The sequence below is a fragment of the Corapipo altera genome, unplaced genomic scaffold (assembly GCF_003945725.1).
Source record: "Corapipo altera isolate COAL_440 unplaced genomic scaffold, ASM394572v1 161, whole genome shotgun sequence".
Taxonomy (NCBI): domain Eukaryota; kingdom Metazoa; phylum Chordata; class Aves; order Passeriformes; family Pipridae; genus Corapipo; species Corapipo altera.
Window position 1 is genome coordinate 96,268 of NW_020884979.1, and position 19,169 is coordinate 115,436.

General features: G+C 47.3%; 1 protein-coding gene across 10 annotated transcripts in view; it reads right to left on the reverse strand.

Moving 5' to 3' along the window:
- PRKG1 (protein kinase cGMP-dependent 1) overlaps positions 1 to 19,169 on the reverse strand; it is a 395,239-nt gene that overhangs the window by 4,007 nt on the left and 372,063 nt on the right. For all 10 annotated transcript variants that reach the window (XM_027665603.1, XM_027665605.1, XM_027665602.1 and 7 more), the window contains 7 exons: positions 13,446 to 13,585; positions 8,235 to 8,324; positions 6,135 to 6,276; positions 4,504 to 4,667; positions 3,655 to 3,777; positions 3,498 to 3,560; positions 2,818 to 2,884 (listed from right to left, as the gene is read on the reverse strand). In XM_027665603.1, the coding sequence (XP_027521404.1) occupies positions 2,818 to 2,884; positions 3,498 to 3,560; positions 3,655 to 3,777; positions 4,504 to 4,667; positions 6,135 to 6,276; positions 8,235 to 8,324; positions 13,446 to 13,585 (789 nt within the window). The remainder of the gene's footprint in view (positions 1 to 2,817; positions 2,885 to 3,497; positions 3,561 to 3,654; positions 3,778 to 4,503; positions 4,668 to 6,134; positions 6,277 to 8,234; positions 8,325 to 13,445; positions 13,586 to 19,169) is intronic.

The window sequence follows — 19,169 nt, forward strand, 5'->3', positions numbered from 1 at the left end:
TGGACATCAAGGGGGATGGCCATCAAGGGGATGGCCATCAAAGGGGACCTCTGCAGGCAGGCCCTCCTCATCTCACAGCCGTGATCATTCAGGAGCATCCACTGCTGCCTGTGGCAAGCCAGGGAAGGGCTGCATTCCACACCCAGGAGGGTTCCCACTGCCTCCCTACCCTCCTGATCCACGCCCGCTGGGGTTCAAGAGCAGCTGTCCCACCCCTTGGCACAAGGTCATCAGGAAAGACTTGGAAAAGCCTCCCCAAAGCCCAGGATTTCCCAGTTACGTCTCCAGGATCCTGCCTTTAAATTTCCTGACAAGTGTTGCTCAGCCTAAGGATCCTACTAGAGAAAACCATCTTTCCCAGGATAAGGCCAACCATGTTTTTCTTTTGGAAATAAGGCCAACCACATTTCTTTCTGGGAAATAATGTCATTTATCTACCATAGCTAGATATTTTCTTTTTTCTTTTTTTTTTTTTGCTTTACAATAGTGAGGGAACCTTTCTTACAATGAGACCTTGACACAGTGAATTCAATTTAAAAAAATAAAGAATGCAAGAACAGAGCAGCAGCTCTCCAGCCCAAAATGAGGAGAGTCTTACAAGAAATGGGGTACTTTAAGCCTTACCCCAAGCAGGCAGAGCAGGCTGGAGGGGACTGCACTGCCACAGGAGAACTGGGAAGGAAATCCTGCAATTTTTAGCCATTTCACTTGTGTGGAAAAGCCGAAGTCAGAGGCCAACTGACAGTCACAGAGTCATGGAATGGTTTGGGATGGAAGGGACCTCAAAGCCCATCCAGTCCCACCCCCTACCATGGGCAGGGACACCTTCCACTAGCCCAGGTTGCTCCAAGCCCTGTCCAACCCGGCCTTGGACACTTCCAGGGATCCAGGGGCAGCCACAGCTTCTCTGGGCACCCTGTGCCAGGGCCTCCCCACCCTCACAGGGTGTCCTGTCACTCCAGACCCTTGAAAATAGTCTCTCTCCATCTTTCCTGCAGGCCCCTTCAGGTCCTGGAAGGCCACAATTAGGTCACTCAAAGCTTCTCCTCTCCAGGCTGTGCTATTGAGGCTCAGCATTGTCCTGGCAGCAGGTTGTAAATTGGGATCTTTCCAAAAATCCCATGGAATAAGAGCTCAGGAGCAGCTTTGGATTGCCTCACTGGTAGTGCCCTGTAACTAATGGGAGTTAAAGAGCTGGGAAAAGCCTTTTTCTTCAAAAAAAATTAGCTAATCTGCATGTTCAGCCCTGCTGGTTCCTTCCCAGCCACCTAGGAGAGGTGGATTGAAGAAGGCAAAATGGATGTGTCCCCATAAAACTGGGTATTTTGGGTCCCTTTTCAGATGTGGCTCTTACTGGCAGTTGGGACTTCGCCAAAAAACTTGTGGAAAACAAGGTGGAGAGAGACTGATGGCTCTGGGATTGACAAGAGATGGTCACGAGCCCCATGAACCTTCAGTCTATATGGGGTAAGAGTAGTGTTGGAAATGCTCTTACTAAGAGAAAAATCCACTAAAATCAGCTAGAAAAACACGTTGGGGCATCTCCCAGGCTGCACAGATAAAGCAGGGATTGCAACTGGATGTAAAGGAGCAAACTTGACTTCGTGATCTGACAAGAAATGTGGTGAACAGTGTGTGCAGCTTAATTAATAGGCAGTAAAAAGAAGCCAAGGCCAGGCTGGACGGGGCTTGGAGCAACCTGGGCTAGTGGTAGGTGTCCCTGGAATAAGATGGGTTTTAAGGTCCCTTCCAACCCAAACCATTCCAGGATTTTAGAATGAGCTTAACAAGAAAAAAAACCCCAAACCAACCAAACCCACTTTTGACTTTTAAAACATGAATGTGTTGTTTGGTCCCCCTGCTTCAGGGACTCGTAAGTCCTGCCTTCTCCCACCAGTAACTCCTGCGGCCCAGGGGGCAAAACAGGGGGATGGGAAGGTCCCTTGATCTTTGCTGGCTGCTAAGAAAACGTTGGGATGGCAGATTTAGCCCTGGAGCTGTGGCTGTGCTGCTGCAGGGGGTGCAGCAGGGAGCAGGGGGTGCAATTAAACCCGGTTGCTAATGTCATTCCGGGGTGATCCCGCGGGAGAGGCGCGCACAGAAAGGGATTAAGCCGAAACAAGGAGGGGAGGCTGCAGAACAGAAGGGGCCAAGGTAATTTCTATCAGCTAATCCTGTTTGGTTTCCCTTTGCAGCTGGCTTTGTGGGGAGAGGGCTCACAAAGACATCAAAGGAAGAGCTTTGCTCCAAAGGAAAATGAGCGGAGCTGTCCCTGCGCGGCTGCTCCCGGTTAAACATAAACTAGGCGGGAACGGGGCTTTTCATGGAGGACGGGGGTGCAGGGAAAAAAAGGGTGAGGAGCACAAAAGACAAGACAGAAGGAAGGGTTAAGGCAAAAGAAAAGGGAGATGGCACACAAATCCCACTTGTCTTTCTAAAAGAAGTAAGAATAGAGGAGAAGGGAAGAGGACACGTCTGAGGGAAGGGGGGAAAGTGGCAGCTCTGCACCAAAATGGGAAAAGGAGATGGAGAAACAAGTGGAGCAGGTAAGAAAGAGAAAAATGTGTAGGAGTGAGTGATGCTGCCCTGATCTCCTGCTGCAAAGGGCACTTTGTCATGGCCATACCCTGCCCAAACTGCCTTCTCCTGGAAGAGCCTGCCCAGAGACCAAGCTGAGCTGGGAATGTGTCCAACGTGACTCCTCCAAGCATCTTCAGAAGAAATGAAGCACATGCTGCTCCCACTGAACCACTGCCTGAAGCTCACAACATTCCTGAGGGAACTCAGTGGTGATGAAGGAGAAAACAATGAACTTACACTTGGTATTATGGGAGGAGTCAGTGTCCCTTTCCGTAACCCTTCCCAGTTAAAGCCTTCGAACCATCTGAAGGGAGGGAAAAAATCCAGCAGTTACACATTTGCAGCACAGAAAGAAATGTCAGTTGTTTAAACAGTGAGTTTCATCTCCCACACATGTCACCCTCAGATCCTTTGGAATTTTCCCTGTCATCTCTGTTTTTTGGGACTGAAAAGGAAACGTGGGCAGTGGTGATCCCAAATCCCCAACGCTCAGGAGAGAGCCCTTCCTATCCTGGAAGCTGCTCCTTCCCTGCAGTATGAGACCAAAAAAGGTCCTTTTTTCATATGAAATTAGCTCCCAGCTTCATGTCCAGTGTCCCACTCCTGGTTGGGGCACCTCAGCTTTGCTCCCGGTGGGTGGATGAGCCCTGTCCACAAAAACATCCACTTCATCCATTCCTGTGGCTTTGGGGCTGGAGGAGAGAAGATCCAGCACGGATGGATGAGATAACCTGCTTCTGGAATGGGTGATTATCCCATTCCAGCAGAGTGAAAACTCCTAAGACATCACTTAATGACTCCCATCGGACCAAAAGGGATGAAGAATTTACATCATGGATAGAAAGGGGTTTTTAGCAGGACATTGAAATGCCTGTTGCTGTGGGCTGGATCTGCTGGCTGGTGGAGAAGACACTCACTTGTGCTTTTGGATATCTTTCACGCCGTTTTTCAAGTTCCCTAATCTTTCTGATGGATTGTCCCTACAAAAGGAATAACAAAGCAGTTATTTCCTTAGTCCTGAACAACTGATTTCTTTGCAAACAACGTCAAGGTGATTATATTTCATCCACTTACCTGCATAGTTTTTTAATTAAATTAGCAGCATTTTTGGCAATCTTCTTTGGAAATTCAATCATGTCTATTCCCCTTAATATGATGTTATAGGTCTTCATGGGGTCTGGGCCTGAGAAAGGGGGACTTCAGGGTGGAGAGAGAAATAAAGATTGAAAGCTTGTCTTTAAAATAGCATTGAAGACTGATAAAATATATATACAGATGAGAAAAGGTAGGTGACAACTAGAAATGCCTTCCTTTCTGTGGTCTTAACCATTTCTCAGCCAAGGAGCTCTGGATTTCAGGGATGGAAGTACCAAGGAGAAAAGTTTTCCAGAGCAACACATGTTAAACCTTTTCTTTCCATGGCAGCCCAAGGAAGGGGGCTCTGACCAACACTTGCTGGCTAATTCTCTGTTTGATGCTGTGACATGATTTAGGTGGGGATTAACTGGGCTCCCATCCATCAGGGACTTGGGTCCAGCCCTGAAGGATAAGCAGGGTGAGGTGATGGATCCTCTCCCAGATCCTATATCCTGGAAGTGAGTGACAGGGACGAGCTGAGAACTCCCAGGAAGTCAAAGCTGCCCACAGCAGCAGTAACAGCCAACACTGATATGCAAAACTAAATAAGAGAAGGGCTGGATACAGGGACCCACATCCCCACAGTGGCCAGTCCACCTCCTCCTCTTCCTCAGCTGAGAGCAAACCCTTTCTCTTTCCCCACCAGGGCCCAAAATGACTGATTTGAAGTGGAAAAGCAGCTGGTGAGGTCCAGCCCAGCACATGCCAGCCCTGAACCTGCCCCGGCCTAATCAGGGTGACACCAGCACAAACAGTGGGATGTGTTCCCAGCCCCGATGCCCATACCTGCCAGTCAGGAGCTCATACATTAGGATTCCCAGTGACCAGTAGTCTGCTGAAATGTCATGACCTTTGTTCAGGATGATCTCGGGGGCCACGTACTCCGGGGTGCCACAAAAAGTCCATGTTTTCTTTCCAAATCCTATTTTCTTTGCAAAGCCAAAATCGACCTGGGGAAAGGGGCAGAGGGATGTCAGGGCAGGGCATGAGAGGGAATGTCAGCCCTGTGCTCTGCTCCTCTTGAAGTGAAGCAAGGCAGAAAGCAGGTTTCCTTGTGGGAATTTTCTCCCAGCTAAAGCACTGTGGGTTGTTCCAGGAGCAGGCAACCACAGGGACCTTTTTGCTGATTTGTCCTTGTAATGGGAAAGGAAAGTTCTCACGAGGGAAGAAGAACAAACACCAGCACTGAGGGTTTCTTGGGAGTTGTAACTTCCTGTCACTCACAGTTCAGGTTGATTTATTTTGCTTTTGGTTCTCTTTTAAATTCCCACCCGTAGCATGAGCAAGGAATAATTTTAAACTGCCAGAGGGCCAGGACAGATGGGATATTGGGAAGAAATTCTTCCCTGTGAGGGTGGGGAGGCCCTGGCACAGGTTGCCCAGAGAAGCTGTGGCTGCCCCTGGATCCCTGGAAGTGTCCAAGGCCAGGTTGGACGGGGCTTGGAGCAACCTGGGCTAGTGGAAGGTGTCCCTGCCCATGGCAGGGGTGGGACTGGATGGTCTTTGAGGTCCCTTCCAATCCAAACCATTCCATGATTCCATAATTTAGGCTCAACACTGGCCTTTTTGGCATCTATTGCCAAGTTCTCTCCTGCTACAAAGAGCAATGCAGTCCAAGTGTCCTCCCAGTTTGCTGGAGGCTGTTGGGATGTGCTGGCAGGCTCACAAACCTCAGAATGCCACTGGCAAGTATGGAAAATCAGATTACACTGGGAAGAAAAGCCCTCTGGGGCCTGGGCAGAGCTCAGAGTAAGTGGCTCACTGCATTCCCAGCTGTCCCCCTGCCCTCAGTGCCCTGTTGGCCCACAGCCAGGGGCTGTAGCCCACTCTGCTGGCCCTTGGGGACTCTGAGATCCTCCTACACCTTGTGCTGCTAAGGAGCTCACATGGTCATGGCCCCACAAGGGATCTGGGACACTTGTGCCATCCTGGATGTGGCTCAGGGAGATCAAAATGTCTCAGGAGCTGGGGGCTGGTGATGGGACCAGTAGAGATCCATGTCCAGATCCTCCTGGGGTGGGGAGAAGGACAGTCTTGCATCTAATCCCCCTCAGTTATCCTCTATCATCCAACACCTCGCTGTCCCCTGTCCCACACACACTTGACCACAACTGTTTTCGAGCCCTTTTAGTCCCTCAGTAGCTCCCAGACAGCCGGGTGGGTTTCTCCCCGTGCTCTTTCCAAAACATTTCAGGAGCACAGATCTGAACTTCCAGCCGGAATCAGCACTTCCCAGCCCAACCCTGAGCCCTGCTGGAGGCTGGGAAAACACCCTTGTCCTGATCCCATCTCAGCACCTACTGGTGGCCACCCCCAGAGACAGGACCCTGGCCAGGGGGGGGGGGCTTTTCTTGTGACCTGTGTCCCCTCTGCCCTGACACCTCCCATGACTTTTTTGGGATGCTGCAGGAACTCACCAGTTTGGCATAACCTCGGTGATCCAGAATGAGGTTTTCTGGCTTGAGGTCCCTGTAAATGATCCCTTTGGAATGCAAATAGGCAAAAGCTTCCACCACACACGCCGTGTAAAACCTGGTCGTGGAGTCCTCAAACGAACCTCTGTGCAGGGAATGAGGGAGGGGAAAGGGTTAAAGCCATTAGATGAATCCCTGGGAAGTGCAACTCTCCCATGTGGACTTCACTCTTTATATTAAAATACACAAATGAAAAAATATCTATACATATGATAAAATATCTATAAAATATGTATACTATTCAATAGAATCACACTAATGCCTGGGAAATGCCTGTTGCTCAACTCACCTTTATATATCAATCTATATATCAATTTAATTCATATCCATTAATATAATAATAATTTGATTAATATCCATTTTTGAAGTTAACATCTTTGCCTTCAACCCACCTTCACATCTTAAAGTACTTCAGGTTCTTTCTAGAACTAATTTCTATAATTAACAATATAATTAATATTAAATCTTGGGACTTATTCTGCAATTTAGAAATAAAAATTTACAAATCATTATCTTGCAGGCAAAAGGTATATTTTTTTAATTGTAATCTTTGGCTTTTGGGTGTTCAAGCCATTTTGAGTCATGGAGATGAAGAAGTCCTGCATTAATGTTCCCAATGGAGACAAAAGGCAGGAAGATCACAGCTGCTGGGACTCAACTGCAAGTTCAGCATAAACTGCACTTCTGGATCTTTGTTTCAGCATCAATTTGCAACCAGTTTTCCGAGGAAAACCATGTCCCTCTGCCTGCTGGGAGCTGGCTGAGCTCAGGAGCCAGTCTAAGCTAGGTGGCAGCAGAAGCCCATCTTAAATCCCGGAGAATTAAACATGAAATTATCAGGCTCTGACCAAAGGGACATGAAAAATCCAACCCAACACCTCCTAACTTTGCTACAGTCCTTGTTTCAGTGGTCCAGAGAAGGCTGCTGGGAAAAGGAAAAACGACAAAAAAACTTTGTTCTAGGGGATTAAAAGAGAATTTAACCTTTGCTTTCCCAGTGATCTCTCCAAATTTAATTCCATGATGTTCCAATGATGAGCCTATTACACAGTTACAACTCCCTGCAGCTTTTCCTGCCCCATGTGCACCCACCACCCACCCCAAATGCTCCAAGGTCAAATCCTTCCAAGGCAGGGAATGCCAGGACCACGTTTGCTTGGCCATTGCAGCCTGGGATGTAATTACATGCTTTCCTAACTATTTTTTTTTCCCACAGCACTTCTGCATCCTGATGGAATAGTGCTCCTGGCAGGGTGTGGATTTGATGCAGGATTCTGCTTCCCAGTGGTCCTGGTGCAATGCTGTGGGATATCTGTGCTACCAGCACACGCACAACTCTTGATCTCCTCCCACTCATCGCTGTTGGACCCGACTGGGCCAGAAACACTGGGGAATATCAACAGGAATTATTGCTCACAGTGTCCCTGTGGCAGAGGTGGATGTTGCTATTCCCAGTCACAGAGGGTGGGCAGAGGAGCAAACACAGGGATGAAAACACCTTTGGGATGGGAAATTGTGATTTAAGAACTGTGACATCAGAAGGATGTGGAGCTGCTGGAGAGAGTCCAGAGGGGACACGGAGATGCTCCAAGGGCTGGAGCCCCTCTGCTCTGGAGCCAGGCTGGGAGAGCTGGGGGGGGTTCCCCTGGAGAAGAGAAGCTCCAGGGAGACCTGAGAGCCCCTTCCAGTGCCTAAAGGGGCTCCAAGAGAGCTGGAGAGAGACTGGGGACAAGGGATGGAGGGACAGGACAAGAGGGAATGGCTTCCCACTGCCAGAGGACAGGGATAGATGGCATATCGGGGAGGAATTGTTCCCTGGTACAGGTTGTCCAGAGAAGCTGTGGCTGCCCCTGGATCCCTGGAAGTGTCCAAGGCCAGGTTGGACGGGGCTTGGAGCAACCTGGGCTAGTGGGAGGTGTCTCTGCACATGGCAGGGGGTGGCACTGGATGACCTTTAAGGTCCCTTCCAACCCAAACCATTCCATGATTCCAAGATGTTAGAAAGCATTCCAATTCGTAGGACAACAGTTTCCTCCAACTCACCGGTCCCTGAGAATTGTCCAGAGCTCTCCCCCCAGACAGGCTTCCATCAACATATACAGGTACTTGCTGTCCTTGAACGTCCTGTAGAGCCTGGTGGTGCCAAAGCAGAAAATCCCAAAGAAATCCATTACCCAAGTGTTCCCACTTCCAGGGCTGGGTTAATGCTTGGACTGGGTTAATGGGTGATCTTGGAGGTCTTTTCCAACCTAAACAATTCTGTTGTTCTAGGATTCGTCCCAGGACTTTTTGCCTAGAGCATGTTAATTCCTATATAATTCTTCCTGTGGGTCACCACTCAGATAAGATTTGGGTTTAAACCCCCAGAGTCTGAATCAGCTCCAGTTTGGGTGTACTGGGCAATACTGATTTCTGGGGTAGCACTCACATCCCAACTTCTACAAGAGTACAAAGTCAGTGAAAACTAAACTTCCCATGGTGATGTTAAATCCCTCTGGAGAATCTGGAAGGAAAAAAATGGTATTATGGCAAGGAAGGAGGCAATTCACTGAATTCCCTGTTTTCTCCTCATCAGCTCTGAATTCAACAGTTTGGATCTGTAGACAATAAAATCTATTTGGAAGACAAGACATCAAGGGCTTTTTCTTTCATTTTTCCAATTGATTTCCGAGGCGATACCTACAGATCCCTGTGTTTTTCCCTTTGGAAAACACCAAGGAAAACCCAGGCTTCTGTGAATACCCAAGGGATGTAAAACTGTCAGGAGATGATTTAAACACAGGTGGGAGATATTCCAGCATGGGAGTGGTGACGTGTGTCCTGGAGCTCCAAAAGAAAGGTCACCTCTGCTCCAGGGGTGACACGTGGAATGTGCCACTTCTAAGGGCGTAACCTGGCACTGGGCTTTCCAGATGTGCCTGAAGGAGAAGTTTTCCCACCTTTTTTATTTTTTTTTAGTAAGATCTATTTCATTTTATTCCTCAGATCAGCATCCTCCTTCCCTGTGATCCTTTCCAAGGATTTGGGATTCGTTTCAGAGCCTGAACCCACTGGTTTGGTAGAGTTTAAAGGGAACCCAGTGACATGCAGGTGGCTAAAAGTGCTCTTCCCCTTCCTCCAGTAGGAATGTGGAGGAAAAACTACCTCAGGATTTGTTAACCCAGTTTAAATTATGCTCTAAACCCCATGCCCTGTGTTGAATATGATTATTTAATTATATTACATTAATTAGATGTTTATGTATGTGTTTAGTTGTATTGAATAAAAGAAACTATGGGGAAAAAACCAGAGAATTTTTCTTTTTACTTAATTTTAGTGTTATTTTGGTAAGTAACTCACTAAATATGGATCATTTTTCATGAGGGGACGGAGATCCACTTGGATCCTGCCCCGGGATCGTCCCCTGGGATCCTCTGGGATTCATCCCCAGCATCCACACATGGAACAGGACCCACTTCAGGGCCTTGATCCTGACCTGATTCTGGGGGAAACAAACAGGAAAATGGGAAAAGGGGTCAGGGCTCCCTGGGAACACGGGGGCATCCCTGGGAATGGGGTCAGGGATCCATGGGACCCCTCAGCACATGGATGTGGAAGCGGTGCCGCTTCACCTGCCAGTTCAGGGCTTTGATCCAGTCCTGCTTCTGGGGGGAACACAGGGAAAAATGGGAAAAAACGGTGTCAGGGAGCTCTGGGAATGTGGTGGGAACCAGGGGAAACTGGGATCCTCCTCCAGGATTCATCCCCAGCACATCGATGTGACACCAGTGCTGCTTCAGGGCCTCGATCCCAACCTGATTCTGGGGGAAAAAAGGAAAAATGGGAAAAATCCACAGGAATGGGGTCAGAGAAAAGGTCAGGAATAGGGGATCCACCCTGATCCCAAAGCAGGGATAATAGGGAGGGATATGGGTGTTTCCCCAGTGTCCGTTCAGTGCCTCGAACCAGTCCTGCTTCTGGGGGAAAAGCAGGGAAAAATAGGAATGTGGGAATGGGATGGGAAATGGGAGCAGGGAAGAGGGGGGGTCCCAGGGCAACATCCCTGATAAATGGCAAAAATAAAAGCAAAATTTGGGACGAAATCCATCCTGATCCCTAAAATCAGCCACAGGGAAAGAGGGATGGGGATGTGCTGCTTCAGGGCCTTGATCCCAATCTAATTCTGGGGAAAAAACAGGGCAAAATGGGAAAAAGGTGACCAAGGGAATGAGGCAGGATCCCATGTGGGTGTATCCACTCAGGCTTCCAGCCTGGACACTGGGAAGAAATCAGTTTTAAAAATGCAAGCTTGCCAGCAAAAGGGAATGCTGAGGGATCCTCTGTGATGCTGCAATTCCACATCCCTGGGAGTTCCCAGGAGTGTAAAAAACCAGAGAGCTGACGTGACATCAGTTAAACCAGGTGGTTTGGTACATTCCAGCTCTTCCCAGCCAGGGCTAAATCCAGCTATTAATACCTTCTATGGAGCTGTGGGATGGATCAGGGGGAAAACACAGCAGGATTTGGTTCCCTGTGGAAGACTTCCAGGTAAATATTAATGGAAGGCACGTGACAAAACCTCCAGCTTGGCTGGGAGGAGCTTTCCCATCACCATCCAGACAACAATTGTCTCCTGTCTGTGTTTCTGCAGCATCCAGGACACAGAACTGTCCCTCAGCAGCACCTCTTCTCTCTATTTTGGCATGTCTAACCCAAAAAAGATCCTGGCAGGAGCAGTTGGGATGTAGACAGGAGTCTGGGGATTGAGTCGGCTCAGGGCTCATCCCATATTCCGTGCCTAAAAGGGATTATTTGCAGCCACAACAAAATTTGAAGGACAAAAAAGAAACCAGTGTTTCAGCTCTCTCCTTACTCTGGTATTGTTATTTTATATTATTATCTCCTTGCTCTGTGTTGACACTGAAAACCTCAGTTGTAACATGACCATTATATGTAATTCTGTGTATTATATTTATGTATTCTGTATATATTATACAGAATACATATTATATATGTATCCTGTGTGTGTGTGTATATATATATACATAAAATCAAAGGTCAGCTATAACTGAGCATTACATAAGGTTAAAATTTATGGGTTTAACAAAAAAAAAAACAACAACCCACAATTACTTCTTGCCAGTTGGCCAAAATATAACTTATCTTAATAAACATGTCATCTACATGAAGGTTTACAGAAACCTTCAAAAATCCAAAAGGTGAGTAACCACATATTTTTAATTGCTTGGTAATTTAAATGCTGCTGAAAGACTTGCTCGAGCTAAGAAAGACCTCCTTGGCAGAAAATTTTCCGGGCATCAAATCTGGCCTAAAATGTGCAGGTGAAAACATAATCAAATATTATTTATCAACTGTCATGGAAGCCTAAAGTTTATGCAGGATGAAAGGGCATTATATGGGCAGATTAAACAGCCTCAAGTTGTAAATGTCACCATATCTGAATGCCTTTCCTATTTATTTTATTTATATATTTTATTATTTTTTTCCTTACTCACCTCGATATTTGAGTTTATCTACGAGTCAATTTTATTTGGTGTTGCTTGGCCTCTTCTGGTTTAATGCATTTTCATAACCAAACAGAATGTTGATATTCCTGATGTCCTTGCTCCAAGATCATTTTAAACCCACTTTTCACCCACTATCTCCAAACTCAATTAATCTATCGAGGGGTTCAAATTTGTGCCCACAGCACCTGGAAAAATATGATCCCACTTGGCCCAAGGAAGGGCATAAGCAGGTTGTAAAGAATTTTGGGATAAAAATCACAGGACAACTTCAAATTCCCCTGGATGTGCAAAAGGAGGAGTGAGGGGGAAAAGCAGACAATGAGTTTGATAAACCAGGTATTTTTTAGCAAGAGGAAAAGGTTGGACTTTATGACTTAGAAAATCCCTTCCCAGTGCAGGGTTTCCACGGGGCATTAAATATAGCTGAGGGAGGGTTGTTCCTGTAAAGGGTGGGAATTACTGCAGGATATGGGAAGAGAAGACCTCCAGCTGACACCTCCTTGTTTTCCTTGCCTGCTGAAAGGGTGAGAACTGGGAATGAAGGAGGATTTCATTTATTAGTCATGAAGATCAGTGGCTCCATTAGGAAACGTTTGCAGACTCAGGCTTTATTTAGGAAGGGTATTTCTGGCAGTGGTGGCAACTGTGCCTCTCCTTGGACACCTTCCTTTCCATCCCCATCCCGACACAGCTCAGGCTTCCGAAAATCAATCCAGAGGCTGAAATAGCCCCGGGGTATGTTTGGCTCCGGCCTAGGGAACGGGAGCATGTTTGGGAATCCAACACCAGAGCCCAAAGGGTGTCACCCTGCAGTTGTCCCCCATGAATCAGAGCTGAAGCCATGGGCTCTGGGGGAATCCCAGGGATCAGCCTGGGAAGGAAACACCCCCTCAGTGACCAATGGGTACCACGTGCTTCCCTCTGTATTTATCCAGGGGTTTGTCTGGGGCAATTTTTGGGAGCGGGTTTGAGCTCCTCCAGCAAAAGGTAAGTGTTTGAGGCATCTCTGAGAGGGGGATGAAGCACCCTTGGCACCTTAGGTGCCCTTTCAGGTGGGTCCAGCTCAGTGACAAACCAGAGCTCCTCACCACCCACTGCTCTTACCCTGAGCTCTCCTTCCTGCTGACAGACACTCCCAGTCCTTGAGGAGTCAGGGAATGTCACTACTGGGGTGAAAACAACCAAAAATGCCTGGCACCTGATTTTATTCCCGAAGAACCACATCTGCTTAGGGCTGGGACAGGGATTCTCCCCTGTGAGGGTGGGGAGGCCCTGGCACAGGTTGCCCAGAGAAGCTGTGGCTGCCCCTGGATCCCTGGAAGTGTCCAAGGCCAGGTTGGACGGGGCTTGGAGCAACCTGGGCTAGTGGGAGGTGTCCCTGCCCATGGCAGGGGGTGGGATGAGATGAGCTTTAAGGTCCCTTCCAACCCAAACTATTCTGGGATACATGTACATGGAGCATCCCCCACCAGCATCAGTGAGCTCTGCCCAGGCTGCTGGGGTTGCAGCTGCTCCAGGAGCCCCAAAGGCCCCTGAGCACAGCACACAACCCAGTTAAGACCTGAGTTAAGTTCAGGCTTGGGTGGACATTCCCCATGGGAGGAGTAATCTCACGTTTGCCTGGAGAAGACCTTATGGACAGTCCCTGGCAGAGAAGCTGAGGCTGAGGGGTTTTGGGTGCTGGCTGGGTTATCCCTGTGTGGTTCCAGGGAAGGCTGGGGTGGTCTGTGAGGCAGGGGGGTGGTACCTGACGATGAAGTCGGAGTGGGCGCTCTGCATGATCTGCTTCTCGGAGCGGATGTGCTCCTGCTGCCGCGTGTCCACGATGTGACGCTTCTTCAGGATCTTCATGGCGAACGTCTTGGACTCCTCACTCTTCAGCTGGACCTTGGGCACAGCAGGGAACACCAGGCTCAAAAACAGGGCACACAGGAGTCCAGCTGCGTGGGGACTCACTCTACCACCCAACAACCCCACCACCCAACCTGTCTCACCTCTCAGCCATCAGCTCTGCTTTGGGATGAACCTGGTCTTTCTAAAGACCTGGCTTACTGCTAAACTGAAAAGCCACTCCTAAAACGCCACATTTTTAGGGGAAAGCCAACTGTTGGTCAGGAGATTGTTGCTAGTTAACATCCAGAGCCTTTTTCCACAGCCAATCAGAACTGCCTTTGGCAGGGAACAGCAGTCCTTGGATGTTTGCAGAGGATGAGCAGACCTGGCTTTTCCACAGCACTGCCTGAGCACGACTTTACTTTTAACCTTAAGCCTCCACAGCCTATTTTTAGCCTGACTGCCCTGACGAGGCTGGCAGGAGCTGTTTGCTTGTTTGCTGGTGTAGCCCTGGTAACTCCTGCACCCTGAGCCACTCCCAGGGACAGGTACCTCTCCCAGAGCTGGCTGGATGGTGGCCAATCCTCCAAAGGAGAAAGGAACCTCTTCACTGACCTACCAGGCCTCCTAATTTGCTGAATTCCCCTGACAGCCACTCACAATAATGTTGCCAGTTAAATGCTTTTCCCCCCTTATAGTAAGAGGTGCCATCTGGCAACTTCTATTTTGGTTTCCTTGTCAGAATTTGGCTTCTGCCAGCAGGGAAGCAGCTTGTCTGTCATTGATTCCCACCAGAAACCCAACCTGCTTTTTAGGTTAGGAGACAACAGTCATGCAATCCCAGTTTATTTAATATAATATCTGTTTTTATGTAGTTTTGGTAAGAGAAGTGTGGGTTATACGAGACGTGGCACCTTCACAGGATCACGGAATGTCCTGGGTTGGAAGGACCCCCAGGGATCATCCAGTCCAACTCCTGGTCCTGCCCAGGACACCCCAACAATCCCACCCTGTGCCTGAGGGCGTTGTCCAAACCTTCCACCACCCTCTTCCCAGCCCTCCCACCATAACCCTGAGCAGTTTCTGATTCATCTCCTTTGTCCACATCACGGGGCAGGGAAAACACAATTCCCTCAGCATTCCCTCTTTGCCAGAGATCCACCTGGGACCCTGATGTCCACAAGGACACCCAGAGCTTAAGGAAACCAACCCCAAAAGGTTGGTTCTCAGGTGGCAAAGACATTTCCACCACCCTAATAAACAAGAGTCCACCCATCTATGGCCAAACTTTTCATCAATAAACTCTTTTTTATCCATATTTATGCACACAAACACATATATACGTATATACTGAAGCCAGATTTGTGGCTCCTGGTTTTCCCACAGCCACAAGCATTTCCAAGCCCACATGAAACTTTCCTTTTCACACTCCTAATTATCATCTTTGCCTGGAAGCCCAGGTTTGCCATTTCATCTTCAGGGAGACGAGGCACAAAGACCTAAACAATCCACACAAAGTAAACCAAAACATTTTCCCTCATCTCTGCTGCCCTGGTATTTATTGAGCTGAGGAGACCATGGTTCAAAGCAGAAAAATTCTGTATTTATGGCCAACTGGTCTGATATTTTCCCATCTAAATCAAACCAGGGAGGTGACACATGGGGGATGAAAATTAAGGTAAACTCTGAGCTGAGCAGAATTTACCAAAACTTGCAAAAAATAATGAAGGTTTAGCAGGACTAAGCATTTACTTCTGGAGAACTCACCCCTCTTGCTCTCGATGGCAATCTGAATTTCTTGGCTTCCCATCAGACCTTCCATGTGCTGATGGACAAGCATTATCAGCTGCCACCCAAATTATTCCACCCCAAAATCCATGCAAATCCCTCTTAGATACTCCAGGGCAGATTTGTTCTCTTCCAGCCCGTATTTTTTAACATCAGGTTGGCCACAGACAAATAACAGCCAACAGTGGAACCAAGAAAGCAGCTCCAGCAGCAAAAATGAACATTTCTTGGTTGATTTGGACATGACACATAAAAACCCACTCTGAACTTTTTGAAACACAAATTCCTATTTTTCCTAATGTTAATCAGTGCAAAAAATAAACACCAAAATCTGATGAAGGCTCAGATGAGTAAATTCCAAAATGAGAGAGTAAAGGGTGCTATGAATAAACCCCTTCTGGTATTTAATCCCATGGATTCTGACTACCTAATTTTTGTGAAAAGGGCTATTTCTTTCATTTCATTACTATTTTTTTTCAGGGATGGAGATTCTGGGGAAATAACCTGCTTTCACACACAGCTTTAAAGTAAGTCCAGGGAAGGAAATTTCCATGAGGAAGTAGCAGGCAGTGGTTTTGTTTGGTGTTTGATGATGTTACCACTGCCACAAATGTTTAAATATAGAACAGCCAGGCAGCTGCAATTAGCTAATGCAAGACTTTGACCTAATGCCACTGGAGAATTTAGATCCATTTTCCATTCCCACTCCTTCAGAAGGCAGAGGGTTTGCTGGAATTCGAGACTGGGGGAGGGGTTAATTTGCATTAAACTTGTGGAGGCACCAAAACAAGCTGGCCAGGTACGGAATCTAAGGCTCAAATTTAGGATTGTCCACCTGGAAAATGAGCCCTGTAGTCTTCTACTTTTCCAGCACTCCTGATCCTCTCCCTGCTTTGGTGTTTCTGCCAAATGAGGTGACTGTGAGGACTATTTTTATGATGCAAAGCTGGGGAACTCCAGGCCATTTCTACCATTCTTACAAAGAATAGCTCTTAATACTAAGCTTGTCTTAGTTGATACAAAAAAACCTCTCCATGTCTAACCTCAATCTCCTTTCAGAATTATCTAGGAGTCATCTGGACTTTTTATTTTAAAAAACCCAACCAAACAGGACTGACCTTGAGCAGATGAGAATGGGCTGGTAAGAACATCCTCTCCTTCGATCATGAGGAGAAAACCAGCCCACGGAGCCACGGAATCCACAAGGACTTTGGGGCTTGGCTCAGTTGGGCAGCAAGCTCAGCCTCCCAAAGAAAATCCACCACAACCCCCCCCAAATCCTGCAGGAAATGGCCAAGAGTGCTGTTTTCCATGGGAAAAGGAGAGGAGCCATCCTCGCTGCCCAGCTCAGCTTTCCCTCATCGGAAGCAGCATCTCAGGTCTGAAAGGCCCCGACACTATTGATCCATTGGAGACCTGCTGGAGCCTTGGATTTCCATGGCTCTGCTGCAGCAGCAGCTGAGTCCCCAAAGGGATGGACACAGGGAAACACCAGCTCTCCTCAGCTTTGGTTTTTGCAAGTTAGAAGAATTTCTGGTCCCTTCCCTCCCCCTTTTCTTACTCCTCTCCTCACACTGACCTTCCCCAGTCCTTGTCTTTTCACCAAACATCTCCAAAATGATCTCTCCTGGAGGTTCCTCATCCACCATCCCATCATTTACAGCACAATATTCCCCAAAATAGTGACCCCTGGTAAATCTGTAGTTGAATCTACTTGAGCTATTGCCCTCTCTGTTAAAAATGAACACCTAGAGGAGGATACAAACCCTTTTTGATGTGAAATAGGAATATATTTTCACTCCCAAACACAAGAAAATCCAATAAATAGGGAGTGTGGTTAAAGTGCAAACACCATCTTAAATAGGTGATGTCCAAAACCAGAGAAGGGGTCAAATTACTTAGATTGGGTCATTCTGCAGGATTCTAATGCAGGCAATGAACTGCATCCCAGTGAAAGAACAACAGCAGGAATGTTGCTTGCAACTAAACAAGACAATTGTAGAAGGAAAACAGAATTGCTTCTATTTTGCCCAAAGATATAAAATTAATACAAAACATATATTTTATATATATGTTTATATGTTATATATTATGTTATATATTGTTACATATTATGTTATATATTATGTTATTTATGCATATGTTTATATGTTATATATTTTATATATAAAATAAAAATATTTTATACATATATATAGACATACATATATATAGTGGAAGGTGTCCCTGCCCATGGCAGGGGTTGGAATGAGATGGTCTCAAAGGTCCCATCCAACCCAAACCATTCCATGATTCTATGATGAAGACAAGTGAAAAAGGAGAGATCCAACCTCTCTGCTTTTCCATGCCCTTGTTTCATAGGATCAGAGGTGGATTCTCCTGGGCTGGAACCACTCCAAAAATCATTGCTTTGCTTTATGGCTATAAAATTCCCCACCTTCCAAAACACACAGAAGCCAAAATCACTCAAGGCCTGATTTTCGTTTGGTTTTAACAGTTATAACTCAGGCACAAATAAATATGGTTTTACACCTTGGTGCTTTTTCAGACTTTCTGGAAAAATGGCCATTGATGAGACAAAATCCAGGCCTCAATGGAAAAAAAGAAAAAAAGCTCTGTATGTTCCTTCCCCTTCCTCTTTCCCTGTCCCTGTTTACTATAAATCATAGATGTGCATTAAATATGGTCAGCTCTGGTGACAGAGGAACTGAGACAATTCCAACCGACCTTGAGGAACTGAAAGTGTTAATAAATATTTCCCAGAGTGCAGAAAAATCCCCCTCAGAAAGATTTATTTTCCATAAAGAGCTGCCTGAACCTTCCAGACTATTTACGAGAGCATGGAGCGGCAGGACAAGGGGGAGTGGGTTCCCCCTGCCAGAGGGCAGGGATAGGTGGGATAGTGGGAAGGAATTGTTCCCTGGGAGGGTGGGGAGGCCCTGGCACAGGTTGCCCAGAGAAGCTGTGGCTGCCCCTGGATCCCTGGAAGTGTCCAAGGCCAGGTTGGAGCAACCTGGGCTAGTGGAAGGTGCCCCTGCCCATGGCAGGGGGTGGAACGGGATGAGCTTTGAGGTCCCTTCCAATCCAAACCATTCCAGGATTCTATTTGAGTCTGGACACCCTGCTCACCACAGCCATGCTCAGGAGCCTTTTCTCCTGCTCTCCAAGGGCTCCCAGCTCCGTGGGAACACACAGGAAGCAGAGGCTGTGCAAGTAAAAACTATTCCATTCACTCTGGAGACTTTTCCCTAAACACACTTGTAGGAGCCGGACACCAACTCTTCTGGAACTCTTGTGTCCATGACTCACCAACAGATTTCTTGCTGCCCATGTCTCTTGTTGAACCCCCTGTGTGGGCACAGCCTCTATAATGACAAAGCTGTTTTTCCCAGGGGTTTTTGCTTGCTGTGCATTTCACCACATGTGCATTATTCAGACAGAAACCTGGATATCTTCACATCACATTAAATAATAACCATCTCTATAGCAGCACTTGGGAGCTGAACTGCAAATGCTTCAGCTTGCTGGCTATGCCCAAGGTCCTTGCTTTTTTCCCAGCTAGATCCATTCAAACCACCAAAAATAGCAGCAGCTGTTGCTGAGCGCAGCGTTTGCAAGCTGAGCTCTGCTAATCCCGACAGCTGAACTGCTGCATGAACAAAGCGGTGCCTTCTCCCACCCCCAGCCAGAGAGGACAGCAAGCTTTTCCCACTGAATATATTTACCTTCTTCCTGGATGAAAGAGAAACCCCCATAATAAGATTCTTTGCCTTAGAATTTGCTTTCTTGCCAGTGTTTCTTGATTTTTAGGAAATGTCTTGCTCATATTGGTGCCTCCTCCAAGCCTACA